Below are 13,302 nucleotides of genomic sequence, written 5' to 3'. Positions count from 1 at the left end.
CGCTAAATTTTAGGGCCACAATCACTAAATTATAGGCTATAGGTACTAAAAATTTAGTGCTTTGCAACGTAAATTTTTAGTGAGGTCCCCTTGCCCTGCCCTCCCCCTTCTCCCCTCTCTTATCCTTATACCTATAAAAAGAGCGAGAAGAATCAAAGTGAAGAAATATTTGAAGTAATAATAGAGGCACAGGGAGAGGGGGCATAATATATAGGCGTGGTGTACAGGTATTTGTGATTTTTGGTGGGGTGCGCACGTGCCACAAATCAGACATTGAAGGTCAAAAACCAGATTCGAAAATCGCTTGGTCTTCTGATCCTTATGGCTTTCCGTAGAGCTTCAAAATCATTTTATTTTTCTAGCTTATTACCCCGCCAATTGAATCACAATTGCGATCACGTGCAGCCCCTCCACGACTCACTTCCCAGCCTTCCAACTTTCTGAGACATCCTTTCTATCAACCTTCACTTTGTCACATTTCGCCTTTTGCTTGAGTTCTGAGCGATTGGACATAGGAGCGACGATGTCGGGTGACAATTCAGGTCTGGATACGCCAGAGAGGCCGAGGCATCTGTTACATTTGGAGGCTAGCCAGGAGATGCTTGCACATGCGGGGGAGGAGGTTGTGAATAGGGGGAAAGCGATGTGGTGAGTGTTCTCTCGGATGTGAACTCTGTGTTTGAAGGCTTCTGTGGAGAAAGATTGGGAGATAAATTATTGTCTTTTTTGAGGGTTGTATCTGGGGTATATATTGAGGCATGAAGACGAAGAGCAACGCTGACAGTTCGTAGGGCAGGATTCTCGGACTTCGCACTTCAAGATAATGTCTTAGAAGTAGCTGTTGGTTTGATGTGAGTTCTGGGTAAAATTTATTATAATTTCTCACAAGACTTTGCAAGTTCTTCATCTCAATCCCTCGAGCTCTCCAGCCTTCCAAAAAAAAATCTTTCACTTCCTCATCCCAAGCCTCCCCACAATCCCCCGACACCCTCTACCATACTCACATCATCTTCAGAATAGCAGCAGCCTTCACGACAGTGGTAACCAGTTTCGTCTCCGAGATACTTCTCCCGCCGCTCTCCCTAATCCCCGGCATAAACCGCAACATGGACTCCAAATTTGCGATCCTGCGGCGGGGACCCAACTTCAACAAAACCGATGGAATCGGGTACAACACCCTCGAGCAAGCTGCTGCTGATGGAGCGGTGGTTATGGCTTACGGGTACGCATCCCCTTTCTCCTTCCACTTCCTTGACTTCCCCCCGCCGCCCCCCGGCCCCTCACGCTTCATTATGTTAACAGAAAAACAAGAGCATTTTTGAACAAGATCGTAAATTTCCTCGGCGTAGGATTTGCGCTCTACGGCGTAGCGGTCGTGTACGAGATGTTCAACCAAAGCGGTGATCCCATCATCAAGCACATGGTGAAGTGTAAATACTGCCGCAAACGCATCTCCGTCAAGGTAATGCATTTTCCCTATCCCCCCAATGCCCTCTTCCTTTTCTCGCTCCTGTCCCCTTTCTTATTCCCCTCCCCCTTCTCGAAGGCCGTGAGGAAAATGTAAGAACTGACGGAGAATAGGCGAAGAGATGCGTGAACTGTACGAGCTGGCAGGACGGCCGCGAGGAGAAGATTGCTGAATCTGGGGATCTGTTGCGCTGACTCGGCTCACTGTCACCTCGATTCCACTTCCCTCCCTTCCAGGGACTCCATCTCGCTGCGTTGAACTTGTACATCTGTTGATACTTAATATGGGAGGCTGCTTATTTGCGTTACGTTGATGCGTTGAGAAGATACCACGGGGAGGTTGCTAGCAATGAAGTTGAATATGCATTGACCTTGGATGGAGTACATAACACGGATACAATATATATTGATTCCTACATCCCCCACCCCAGTCTCTCCCCTTTTATTTTCCTAATTTTTTTTTAACACACACAGCCACGCTAGAACTCAATCTTCCAATCCTCACCAATAGCAACCTTTGGCGCCCTCACCACCGCCCACGCGGCTTTGTTTCCCTCCTCAGGATGGAACTCCAGCCCCGCCTCTCCACCACCAATCTTAACACTGCTTTTCCCCTCCCAGCTCTTCGGCGCGCCCACAATCAGGATCTTCTCCACCCCAACAGACTTGACGCATCTCAAGAACTTTTCTGTCAACTTCCCATTCACACCAATATCCGAACTAACCAGAACCCCATCCCTGAACTCAAATTCCCGATGAACGTACGCTCCCTGCTGATAATCGAAAGTCTCGCCATCATCGAAATACAGCTCTCCTTTGGCTTGGCCTGATTTACCGAGGACCAGGACAAGAGTGTGGGGATCCCACTTCATGAGTCCTGAACTACGTCTTGGACGGTCTTTGCGCGGGATGATGTGGCCGCCTTGCATCAACAATGGAATTTTCTCCAACGGTGCCACAATATTGTGTTTGCCCCTTCCGGAATATTTCTCGAAAGTGAAGTAGTCATAATATTGTTCGTCGTCTGGGAGATAGATGTCTACTGATTCCGCTTTCTCAGTAACAACGGGCTTTGCGAGGAGACCGGTACCGCCGACGAAGAACTGGTCGTCGATCGCGAAGCCGGCCTCGTCAGATGGGTATTGGAAGTAATGGGGGCGGATGATGGGTGTCCCGTCTACGGACGCTTCGTGAAACGCCGTGTACCAGGCTGGGAGGAGAGAGTACCGGAGTCGAAGGGCTTGTGTGATTATGCCTGTGTAGGGTTCGCCTGCGAGATATGGCTCACGACGACGGGTGTCGATGTGTGCGTGCCCACGGAAGAAGGGATAGAAGGCGCCAGCTTGGTACCATCGGGTGAGGAGATCTTTCTCGGGGTTACCGAAGAAACCGCCTACGTCTGCACCGGCGAAGGGGAAGCCTGCTATACCGTTGTTGAGGATCATGGGGAAGCCGGCTGCGAGATGCTCCCAGCTTGCTTGGTTGTCGCCTGTCCACATAGCTCCGAGGCGTTGGGAGCCAGAGTAAAAGGATCGAGTGAGGACGAAGGGGCGCCGGATCTCTCCTTTCCTGCGCTCAAGCAGAGCTTGGTAGGTTGCGTTGTGGAAAGTCATTCCGTTGATGTTGTGGACATCACGGTGCTCCCAGCCACCGTGATGGATGTTGTCCTTTGGCATGGTCGTTTCTGGGCCGTTGAAGACGGAGGGCTCGTTCATATCGTTCCAAATGAAGAGGTTAGGAGCGGATCCCTTGAAATAATCGTACTTGAAGAGACCAATCCACCATTTGATGGCCGCTGGATTGAAACAATCAACCCAGTGAGACGATCCAGGCCAGCACCATCCTTCATATATGCCACCCCCCTTGTCGTGTACAGCAAGATCTTTCTTCTTCAGCTCTTCGACCACGTGATAACCATCCTTGTTCTTGATGTGAGGATCGATGATTGCCACAAGCTTTCTCTCGGACTGGTCCAGTTGTTCGAGCATTCCAGTGGGATTGGTGAAGCTCAGAGGGTCCCAGGTAAAGTATTGCTTGTCGTCGGTGTACTCGATATCCAACCAGATCACATCATATGGGATGTTGTGCTTTGACATTTTTCGATCGACATCCTTGACATCTTCATCACTGTTGTAGTTCCATCGGCATTGGTGATAGGCAATTGCAAACTCTTGTGGGAGCGCAGTGTAACCAGTAAGCTCTCCATACACCTTCGTAATGTCCTTGGCTGTAGGTCCAAGGAACACAAAAACATCGATGAGTCCACTCTCAGAGAACCAGTGTGTCTTTGTTTCGAACTTCGAGCCGATCCCAAGGCTCAATGGATTGTGTGCCTCTTTCTCCTTGATGACATCAATCCAGGTCTCAGCGGCATTCAACCAGAATACTCCGACGGTGGAGTCCTTCTTGTGGGCTTGCATGAAAGGGATTGATCCGTATAGGGTCATCGAGCTGTCCATGATGTACTCAAAAACATCAGCATTGTACAGTCGATAGGGATCGTTGTGATTCCCATCTCCACCTCGGGTCGCCTTCAACGAAAGTGATCCAGCATGCTCAGGTATGCCGAAAACATACTCGTATCCTGGGAACGTGATATCAAGACCAACACTTTCCGGACCTCTTGGCTTGGAGTCGGTGTTGCCACCAAATGTCTCGTCCCACCATGTACTCTCATCTTCCCCGGCTGGAACCTCTGGTGTTGGGGAAGGCTCTTCTCCTTCCTTCGTTTCTGGGGCGGGCTTATCAATCTTTTGTCGCCAATGTTCCAAGTTCAATAAACCACGATCATTGAATCTGACCTGAGTGGCATCGTCTCTCTTAAAGTCGATTCCGAAAGGAGCGTAGGTGATGACCGCTTCGAACTTTCCATCTGGGCCATATTTGACATGGCTCTTGGCAGACCCTCTATCTTCCGTAGCAGTCTTACTCAAGTCAAGACCTCCAACTATGGCCCACGATTCCGCCTCATTGTACCGCTCCTTGCGGATCTTGCTGTCATGTCGAAGCTCGATCTCGCCCTTCTGACGCTTCTCCTCATCAATCACCACCCTCGCAGAACCGGATTCGAGAAAAGAAATGGTGATTGGGAGCCGGACCGTCTCGCCATTGGCATTGACTGTCTTAAGAATCGAGCCCTGTAACTGTCCATTCTTCCAGCTCAGGGACTCGGGGGCTATTCGGTAAGGGGCTTCCCAGTTGTTGGTTCCCGCTGCGGTGTCGGCATACGCTCGATTGCGCTTGCAGAATCCTGACTGATCGCAGGTCTTGAAATTCTCATGCTTTACAGAGACTGAATAGGTGTTAGATGTTGTGGTCCTGGAAGGGGGAGCTTGCTTACTCGCTGGGCTAAAAAGGCAACATAATGCAGATATGACAACAAGAATCGCTGTCCACCTCGAGGACAGCGCAAGAGAGCGACGCATGACAGAATATGCAAATGTCTAGCAAATTCCGCTATTCACAAGTATAATTCGCGCATAGAAACTGGCCAGCAATTGCTGTGCTGCGACAAGGAGAGGGTGAAGTGGGATAGAGTGTTCAAGTTGTCCTCAGCCAGCCGTTCGCCATTCGCTGCTCGCCATGACCTCAACCCGGGCCAAAACAGCGCCAGGGGTCTTGGCAGCCACACACGTGCGTGCCTGGACTTTCAGGTCAAAACTGCTTGTCTCAGCGCCCCACCAACCCCTCCAAAAATATTCGACACCAGTACTTCGCTTCCCCCTAGATGACCGACCAACAACCCACCAAAGACCCCGAAATCTACAAGCACTTGAGCCCCAAAACTCAAGGATTTCTACGAGCATCTGCCAGTCAAAGAAACGAGAGAGCCAGACTCAACGACGACACCATGTCTAACGAGCAAACGTATGTTGATTCCTAGGAGCTGAATGTTCAGCGAGCTATTTGGCGGTGAAGCTGACATTTTGGCTTAGCTTCATTGCGATCAAGCCTGATGGTGTCCAGGTATGCTACGGTTATTATGGGAATGGATTGAGGATTGTGGACTGATTGATGGCAGCGTGGGCTCATTGGGCCGATTATCTCGAGATTCGAGGCTCGTGGGTATGTTGAGTCGGACTCGAAGCTGGAGCCCTTACTGACAGGTTATAGCTACAAGCTCGCTGCTATTAAGCTCATGACTGCCAGCAAGGATCACCTTGAGAAGCATTGTAAGGATATCATGGTCTCATGTTGACATTTCAATTGCTAATGAGAGCAGACGAGGATCTCTCCGAGAAGCCATTCTTCCCTGGACTCATCAAGTGTAAGCTCAATCCTCACGCCTGAAAGTCCCTATCTAACAGTTATTAGACATGGGCAGCGGGCCAATCTGTGCTATGGTGTGGGAAGGTCGTGATGCCGTCAAGACTGGCCGTGGTATGTCTCTCTAGCGTCCTAATGCTACAATCGTCTGATATGAGAACAGCCCTCCTCGGTGCCACCAACCCCCTTGCATCACCGCCAGGCACAATTCGAGGCGACTATGCGATCGAGACGGGCAGGAATATTTGCCACGGTTCCGATAGTGTTGAGAATGCCAAGAAGGAGATTGCCCTCTGGTTCAAGGAAGGCGAGGTCCAGACATACAAGTCCGCTCTGCACGACTGGATCTACGAGAAGTAGAGAATACAACGAGAGGCATGGAAAACATAGCAAGAATGGTGGACATGTCATGTTGATTACATTCAATTACGGTCTCTAGCTATAGTCTTTTGCTCAATGCAATCATTGAATTTGCTGATAAAATACATAAGCCCTCCGCTGCTAATGATCAATAGCCATCGTGATAGATGCTAGAGTGGTGTATGAAAACATTAGGCAATAGTTGATGCAGTTTGCGTGGCCGGAATGATAGTCAGCACAGCATAAACAGCCATATTCCTGCAAAGAAATGATTCCTTCCCATACCAGATAACCGACACCCCCCATTCGTAACCTTTTCGTATATGCCACATGTCCTTGCGCACTTCGACACTTCCTTATCGAAGCAATGGATCAATGACAGAAAGATCATGGGCGATTTGCTTGTTTTGTTGAGTGCCCATCTGCTCCACGGCCAAGCGGTCGTTGGGGTTTTTCTCCTGAAGCGGCAGTGCGGGCTCTGAAGATTGATCAATCGACGCCGTCCGTCTGGTTACTTTTTTGCCCGGCATCGAACCATCCTGCGCTAAAAGTGGCTTCTTCTTATCGTACACCTTCGTTCGAATCTTGACTCTTTCCTCTGTCTCTGAATCTGAATCATCCTGCACAGTCACCCTCTTCTTGCCTCTGACTTTCCCTGTTGCGCCAGGTCCGAACTTTGGCCCAAATTCGAGACCATAGTGTATCTCTTGTATGTGTTTCCAGGCCTCGGTTGCAGTCATACTCTGCTCAAAACTGCACAATGGATGGCGCGCTCCACCAGCAGACGATGCTGGGCAGTGAATCATATCACTGGGAGCGAGGTACCGAAAGTGCGTATGCATGTGTGGCGCGATCTCATGTGTCGGTGCTAGCAGCTGGTCTTCCGCATCGAGACGCTCGTCATGGAGGCAAAAGACACAGTGCGGTGGGAGGAACTCGTTTGGACGGCGTCCAGCGTGATTTGAACCCATAGAAACTCCTGCATAGCCGTAGTCCCGAACAGCTCGAATTGCTTGATCATAATGTGAAGCAAAGTGGGCCAGCCTCTCTGGCGAAGACTTGGTTTCGAAGATGTACTCGTTGCAGTAATGGCACCAAAAATACAAGCAAGTTGACGACGTCCAAAGCAGAATCCCGTGCTTGGAGTAGACATGTTGGCAAAGTTCTGCCTGAGAAGAGAAAGTGATCTTGCATCCGCCCCAGTAGCACTTATAACCCGTGGAGTTATTGTGCTTATGAAAATGCTTTTGGCGTTCTTCGGGGGTTGCATTTGTAAGATCGACCTTACAGGCTTTCGATGCTACCGTAGATGTCCAAGTGCATTTTGTAGGCACACTCGCGCAGTAGTCGACCCACAGTTGGTCTGCACGGGCTTTTGCCTGGGGTTGAAGGCATTGCCGTACGTGAGTGTAGCCGGTGTCGATTGTCAGCTGTTGACGGCAGACTATACATGTTGACTGGTCACCGGGAGAAAGCCAGTGAGTCGGGAGGTCTCTCATGTGGTGTTCGCTCGACAAAAGTTCCAGAAGCAGTGCCATGACCGTGCCGGAAGTGACGCCCTCGTCTTTGGCCACAGTCTCGTATCTTTCCCTCAAGTGGATGTAGTCATACGAGAACGATGACATCCCGGTCGATTGCCGCCCAATTGTCCCAACCATTGAATCGAGAGAAATTCGAAAGATGTTGTGATTGCGTACTTGCTGATTGAGCGCCTCCTGGACGACGTTTTCCGCGACTCCTCCCACCGTTGCATCATCAGGCACGGCAGCTATGATGGACGCCGTCTGTTCTGCTGTGAGCAACCCAACATCCTCAATTCGATCTTGAAGAAACCGCTCAGAGTCCTCACTGGGTCCTGTGTCATCATCTGCTTCGGCATCCAAAGCCCTGTAGTCGTCCATAAGCGGCAGCGTCGGTTCTGGATGATCTACCGGCTCGCTCACGCCAACGTTAAGTTCACCAACTGGTCTCGCAGCGGTCAACTCGCGAATGGATGCCTCTCGGAAGGCGCGGAATCTCAGCTCAGCCAGACGCTTCCATTTGCCGTTCTTGTTGAGGCTGAGGACATGGTATCTGCGAAACAGCTGGGCTGCAGCTGGTGATTCCTGGGCCGCCCGTCTGGTTTCCTGAAGGGATCCGAACTGACGATTGCACTCATCTCTCGCATCTTCGCATTCCTTCGCAGCCGCCACAAATTCTGGATGACAGTCGATCGCGGCCAGCTCTTCCGCGGGTAGGGTGAGAGGTGCGTCACTACACTTTCCCAGACTCAGGCCAGAGAATCGTGTAAGGTCGTATGATGACACACCACGAGCCAGCCCTTGAATGTCGGTGGTCGAGATTTTGGACAGATACGTCGAGAATGCAGCGGAGTCGGTCTGTTGCCCCATCAGAACACGCGCGGTATCACGGTCCTTGCAATGCTGTGCAAGAAGGAAAGCATCACCGTGTCGCAACTGATGAAGTCCAGTCTTTTGGGAAAATCCGGCAAGGCGCGACAACTTTCCAACAATCCTCTGTAGTTGACAGTATGTCCATGGGAGCATCTCTCCGTTGTCGTCTGCCTCCGTGAGAGACTGGACGCCGTCCATTCTGGAAATCCGAGGCACGAGAGGCATAAACACAGGGAGTTGCAGGCATGATGGCTTGAGCAGCATCGGACTTCCACTCCGGCTCGGCTTGCAACTGAGAAGCTCGTCCCAAGTGCGAAAGTCTCGGAAATAGCCATGATGCAGCGCTAACACCACTAGAAAGCGGCAAGAGTCCTGGAAGGCCAGATGCGGGGGAAGCAGACGCACAACGAAACCCTTGAACGCTTTGGGATCGTGGCTGTGATTTTTTAGCCATTTGCAAAGCACAACAATGTGGATTGTGATGGCATCCACGTCGTCTGATGGGGTCATGATGAAATCGAGGTCCTCCCATTTCAGATACCGCCCATTCTTCTTCGAATCAGTGTCTGTTGGGATGAATTCTCCAATCCTTGATGCACCGTCGACCAGAAAATTCAACACGAGAGTCGTGTTGAACATGGCTCGGATGTTTTTGAATACTGCAAGACTGTTGAAGCTCCAAATGGCCTCAATGAGTTGTTGTACATCTGCAGTATATGCAATTGGCTTCGTTTTGACCTCACGATTCAGGCCGAGCTCTCGAGAAAGATCGTTTCGAATCCAGAGTCTTGCTGATTTGACCAAATCAGAATCAAGGCTCGCGTTATAATAACCAAAGCAGCTGGCTAGAATCACCACGTAACGTTCGATGGTCCCGGTGGTAGCTCTGTACGTCTCAGTCATGGCTGATGGTGCATGACTCGACGTGTAAAGATTTCCGACCGATGTGTCGGCGGCCCAGAAGAGGAATTGGTGTAGAAGAAGTCGGTCAGGATGAGGTCCTCCCGATTTGAAATAACTTGGACCGTCGAAGCGATCCAGCTTTGTCTGAAAGAACTCACACCACATTCGCATAATTGAATCCATGTTGCATAGCCAGCGAAGAGTGTAGATTTGCCGGCCTCTAACGTCCAGATCATCCCGTTGCATGAGTCTCTGGCCTGGCTCCCGAGCTGATTCATTCTCGGCGTGACGGCTTGCTCTCTTTGACGCGTTGCGGGCACTGCGAGGTTGATTGAGGTCCGCTGGAGCCTGGTTTGGCTGGTTTGGTATTGGCTTGTACTTCCTGGAAAACTTCATGTCGTCAAGAGGGATGAATGGACGCTGTCTATTCTAGGAGATGTCAATCAAACAAAGCAGTGCGAGGTAGTAATGCCAGCAGAGGGGACCGCCATACCTTGCTGAGGTAGTGCTCGAGGGTGATTCGAGGGTGACGCGAGGGTGTCGCGCAGGCGTGGCTCCCGGTGCAAGACTTGACTAATTCAAGGAGAAGAATCGACGCCGCCGATTGATAGCGATTGATAGGAGAGTTGCATACCTCGCCGAGGTGTTGAACGAGTGTGGGTGTGAGGTTGGAGATGAAGTGTGAGAAGTTTGAGGAAGAGGGGAGAAAGATGTAGGCGTGACATGTAGCGAAAAAGGAAGGGGCGTCCAAGAACGAACATAACCCTCCGACCATCTCTTTAAGGAAAGAACATTACGGTCTTGAATCTTAGAATAATAGAAGGCCGTGATGAACATCGACACCGTCCATTAAAGCTTCCCGGACACAAAAAATTAGTAATTAAGCAGTACGAGGAACCCGATGGTACTCTTCCAGCATTTCGAGGTTAGTCAACGTGCAGACGCCACCTCCTCGCGCTGGGTATTGTCGTCGTAGTTTAACGTCATTGCGGACAAAGGTTAGTTTAACGTCTTTGCGGACCAATAATAGAAGACCGTGATGAACATCGACACCGTCCATTAAAGCTTCCCGGACACAAAAAATAAGTAATTAAGTAGTACGAGGAACGCAATGGTACTCTTCCAGCATTTCGAGGTTAGTCAACGTGCAGACGCCACCTCCCCGCGCTGGGTATTGTCGTCGTAGTTTAACGTCTTTGCGGACCAATCTCTTCAGCGCTATCTTCGATCGGATTCAAACTTACGAAGTAGCTGCAGGACTTGCTGCCGTAACGTGCTTTCTGGTTCCCATGTCGTATCTTGGTAGTCTAGCTACTTGATCTTGTAGAATGCTACTCGCTTTCTGACACCTGGACCATTCTCATTTCCTTCTGCTGGTTGTGATTCTGTGAAACTCCCAGAAGAGGATAGGACTATGGTATATACGCCCATATTCTTTAACTGAGGGGCTTTATGAGCTGAGTTGATCTTAGCGGTGGGAGACTTCCCAGATTAAGATAGAAATAGTAGAATATAATAAAAGGAGAGAAAGAGGTAGGAAGTTATACGGTTTAATGTTATAAAAGGGGGTTCTCAAGAGGCAGAGAGCCTTCTGCAGCCGGTACAGCAATTGTTTTTCGTAAGTTTTCGGTATTGAAAGTGGGATGTTCTGAATTGCGGGTTGGCGGGGCTGCGGGACCCAATTCTGCTTCCTTGCCTAGCTCCATGCAATAGCGCCACCACTCAATTCATCCTTTAAAGGATCTTGTGCATCTATTTCCCACTATAGGCCATACTTGATCGAGCACCTGCGGATGACGTTGAAGCCTCTGCACCCGAATTTGACAAGCTCAACTCTCCTCACATTACTGATCCCAGCCTGTTCAGAGAACTCCGAGTCTTTCACTGCCGCCATAGTTTGGGCCTCGAAGAAGCTGTATTCTGGATATTGAATGGACGGCGTCGGAAATTGGAACGTGACCGTGCGCTTCGCAAGGCCGAACTTCATGGAGAGGCCGCGGAGCTCGCGAAAGTCTCTCCAGATGTGTGAGAAGACTAGATGGAGATGGATGTTCGCGACTTCGGGGAGGAGCTGCATCGCGCTCATCCATTGTTCAACATGATCGTGCATACCGACATCTCGTCCGTGGGGCAGCTTGCATTCCACCCAGCCACCCAGCTTCCCGAGATGCTCCTCGCCCAAACCTTTTGCGAAATCCAACTCGATGTGCAGTTCTGGGACAACATCGCAGATGCTGGCATGGGCAGCAAAGGTCTCAGCAAATACCTCAAGAGCATGCGGAGTGTCGAACTGGAAGAGAATTTCCGGCAGCACGAGTGTGAGGACCTCCTCAGTGATTTCAGTCACCCGAACAATGTCTTTTGCGAAAAGCGTGCTCTTGCCAGCTTTGCTGATTTTATCCGGGAAGAAGGTTCGGACAGTGTCCAAAGGCGCGATGGTTCCATCTTCATCCACGGTCTTGAAGGTACGCTCCTCGGGATCAACGCCCTCTGGCAGCGCTGCGTGATTGTAGAGCATGTTGCGGACTTCCGGGGGCACCTTGCGGTGAAACGACATCGCCTTGTGGCGCTTTGGCGGGGGTGCCTATTCAGATTAGCTATTATTCTGATCACTTGTGCATTTGGTTGTACTCACGTTGTCGCTGTCCATCTTCAGGATGTATTGTGAGGTTGAGGTTGAGGTTGGCGTTGGCGAAAAAAGAATATCAAATCAGAGCTTTGGTCAAGTTCTGTTTGTTCAAGGCTACTGTTCTCAAGGTGAATGTGAGGAAGTCGCGACTTCTTCACTCTTCGCGCTTGCCTCGAGGAAGGCACCGCACTCTTCTTCTCTCCCATCTCACCCTCACTTTCCCGTCTCTCGGGCTGGATGAAGCAGATGGCGGGGATTCTCTGGCATGCCTCTACAATATATATAATATTGAAGGGGGCGTTGGTGACGCTCCGCTGGCCCTCCGGGGGCCACTGCCGTGGAGGCGGGCCTTTCTGGTGTGGTGGTGCCAAGAAGTGAGGTAACCGATTTCCAAGGTCAATCAATGCACACCCCAAGCGAATGCACACCCCAAATTTTCAGCCCACCTCGGACTTAATTAATTATTAAATAACCACACTATTAATCGGTCTAAAATTAAGATATAGAGTAATTGAACTAGGCGCATTAAGTTGGCTAACCAGGATTTTTTATTTGCTAAGACGTTAGGGTAAAATAATCTCGCTTCCTGATCGGGAAGTCTGCACTACCCCTATGCTGGGCATGCTGGAATCTTGAGTGTGTTGTGAAGCTTGATGAATTCTGTCTAGCGAGAAGTTGCTATCTGAGTAAGGCTAAGCGAGTCCCTCGTGATTACCTAGCACCCTATAGCTTTAGAATTGTCCTCCTCTATAATAACCGCTTCCTGAGCCCCTAAATTCGATAAAATCGAAGACCCTATCCTCAATATTACTATACGGGACGGTTTGGCTTTTTTAGTAGTATTTCTAGCTACTATAGCTGCCTTTCTTACAACTACTCTCTCTAAAACCTCCATTTTATACTTCTCTCTCTTTACTTTATTATTAATCTCTTTTTGCTTCGCCTTTCTTGCCTTCTCTACTTCCTTCTCCTGCTTTTCCAAGGTATCTTTTATTACTTTAGTAATCTTTATATCCTCCTTTACCTTTTACTTATCTAATTTATCTTATTTTGCCTTTATAGCCTTCGTCTTCTCAAATACTATTATAGCTAGTACTTTAGCTATTCCAAAGAACTGGGCCTTTTCTGCAGGCTTTCTTATTAAATTAAGCTTTTTCTCTTAATATCTCTTTTTCTTTTCAAGCTATAAAGCTTCTTTTAAGCCCTCTATATAATACTCTATAATAGAAGCCTTTACTATATTTGATTTATTTACTTTAATAAGCTTGCAAAAGGCCGCTTTAA

General features: G+C 49.5%; 4 protein-coding genes across 4 annotated transcripts; 2 read left to right on the top strand and 2 right to left on the bottom strand.

Moving 5' to 3' along the window:
* The first annotated feature begins 340 nt into the window (after nt 1-340).
* On the top strand, nt 341-1,962 carry K444DRAFT_394204 (putative ion channel). The gene is made up of 5 exons (XM_024872469.1): nt 341-648; nt 792-851; nt 1,016-1,222; nt 1,312-1,462; nt 1,582-1,962. The coding sequence occupies exons 1-5, from the start codon at nt 524-526 to the stop codon at nt 1,660-1,662; spliced, it is 624 nt and encodes a 207-aa protein (XP_024737394.1). The 5' UTR covers nt 341-523; the 3' UTR covers nt 1,663-1,962.
* K444DRAFT_528449 (glycoside hydrolase family 31 protein) lies at nt 1,947-4,892 on the bottom strand (the record flags this gene model as incomplete). Its single annotated transcript, XM_024874724.1, has 2 exons — nt 1,947-4,759; nt 4,808-4,892. The coding sequence occupies 2 exons, from the start codon at nt 4,890-4,892 to the stop codon at nt 1,947-1,949; spliced, it is 2,898 nt and encodes a 965-aa protein (XP_024737393.1).
* A 302-nt stretch (nt 4,893-5,194) lies between these two features.
* K444DRAFT_528208 (NDK-domain-containing protein) lies at nt 5,195-6,093 on the top strand (the record flags this gene model as incomplete). The annotated part of the gene is made up of 7 exons (XM_024874702.1): nt 5,195-5,334; nt 5,403-5,433; nt 5,489-5,532; nt 5,581-5,639; nt 5,690-5,734; nt 5,782-5,847; nt 5,897-6,093. 7 exons carry the CDS (start codon nt 5,195-5,197, stop codon nt 6,091-6,093), a joined length of 582 nt encoding a protein of 193 aa, XP_024737392.1.
* Nucleotides 6,094-6,271: 178 nt separating this feature from the next.
* K444DRAFT_394156 (uncharacterized protein) lies at nt 6,272-10,278 on the bottom strand. The gene is made up of 2 exons (XM_024872468.1): nt 9,883-10,278; nt 6,272-9,818 (listed from the first exon to the last, which is right to left on the bottom strand). Exons 1-2 carry the CDS (start codon nt 10,162-10,164, stop codon nt 6,450-6,452), a joined length of 3,651 nt encoding a protein of 1,216 aa, XP_024737391.1. The 5' UTR covers nt 10,165-10,278; the 3' UTR covers nt 6,272-6,449.
* Nucleotides 10,279-13,302: the final 3,024 nt, after the last annotated feature.

Source organism: Hyaloscypha bicolor (genome assembly GCF_002865645.1).
Source record: "Hyaloscypha bicolor E unplaced genomic scaffold K444scaffold_60, whole genome shotgun sequence".
Taxonomy (NCBI): Eukaryota; Fungi; Ascomycota; class Leotiomycetes; order Helotiales; family Hyaloscyphaceae; genus Hyaloscypha; species Hyaloscypha bicolor.
This window is presented reverse-complemented; position numbering and strand designations above follow the sequence as displayed.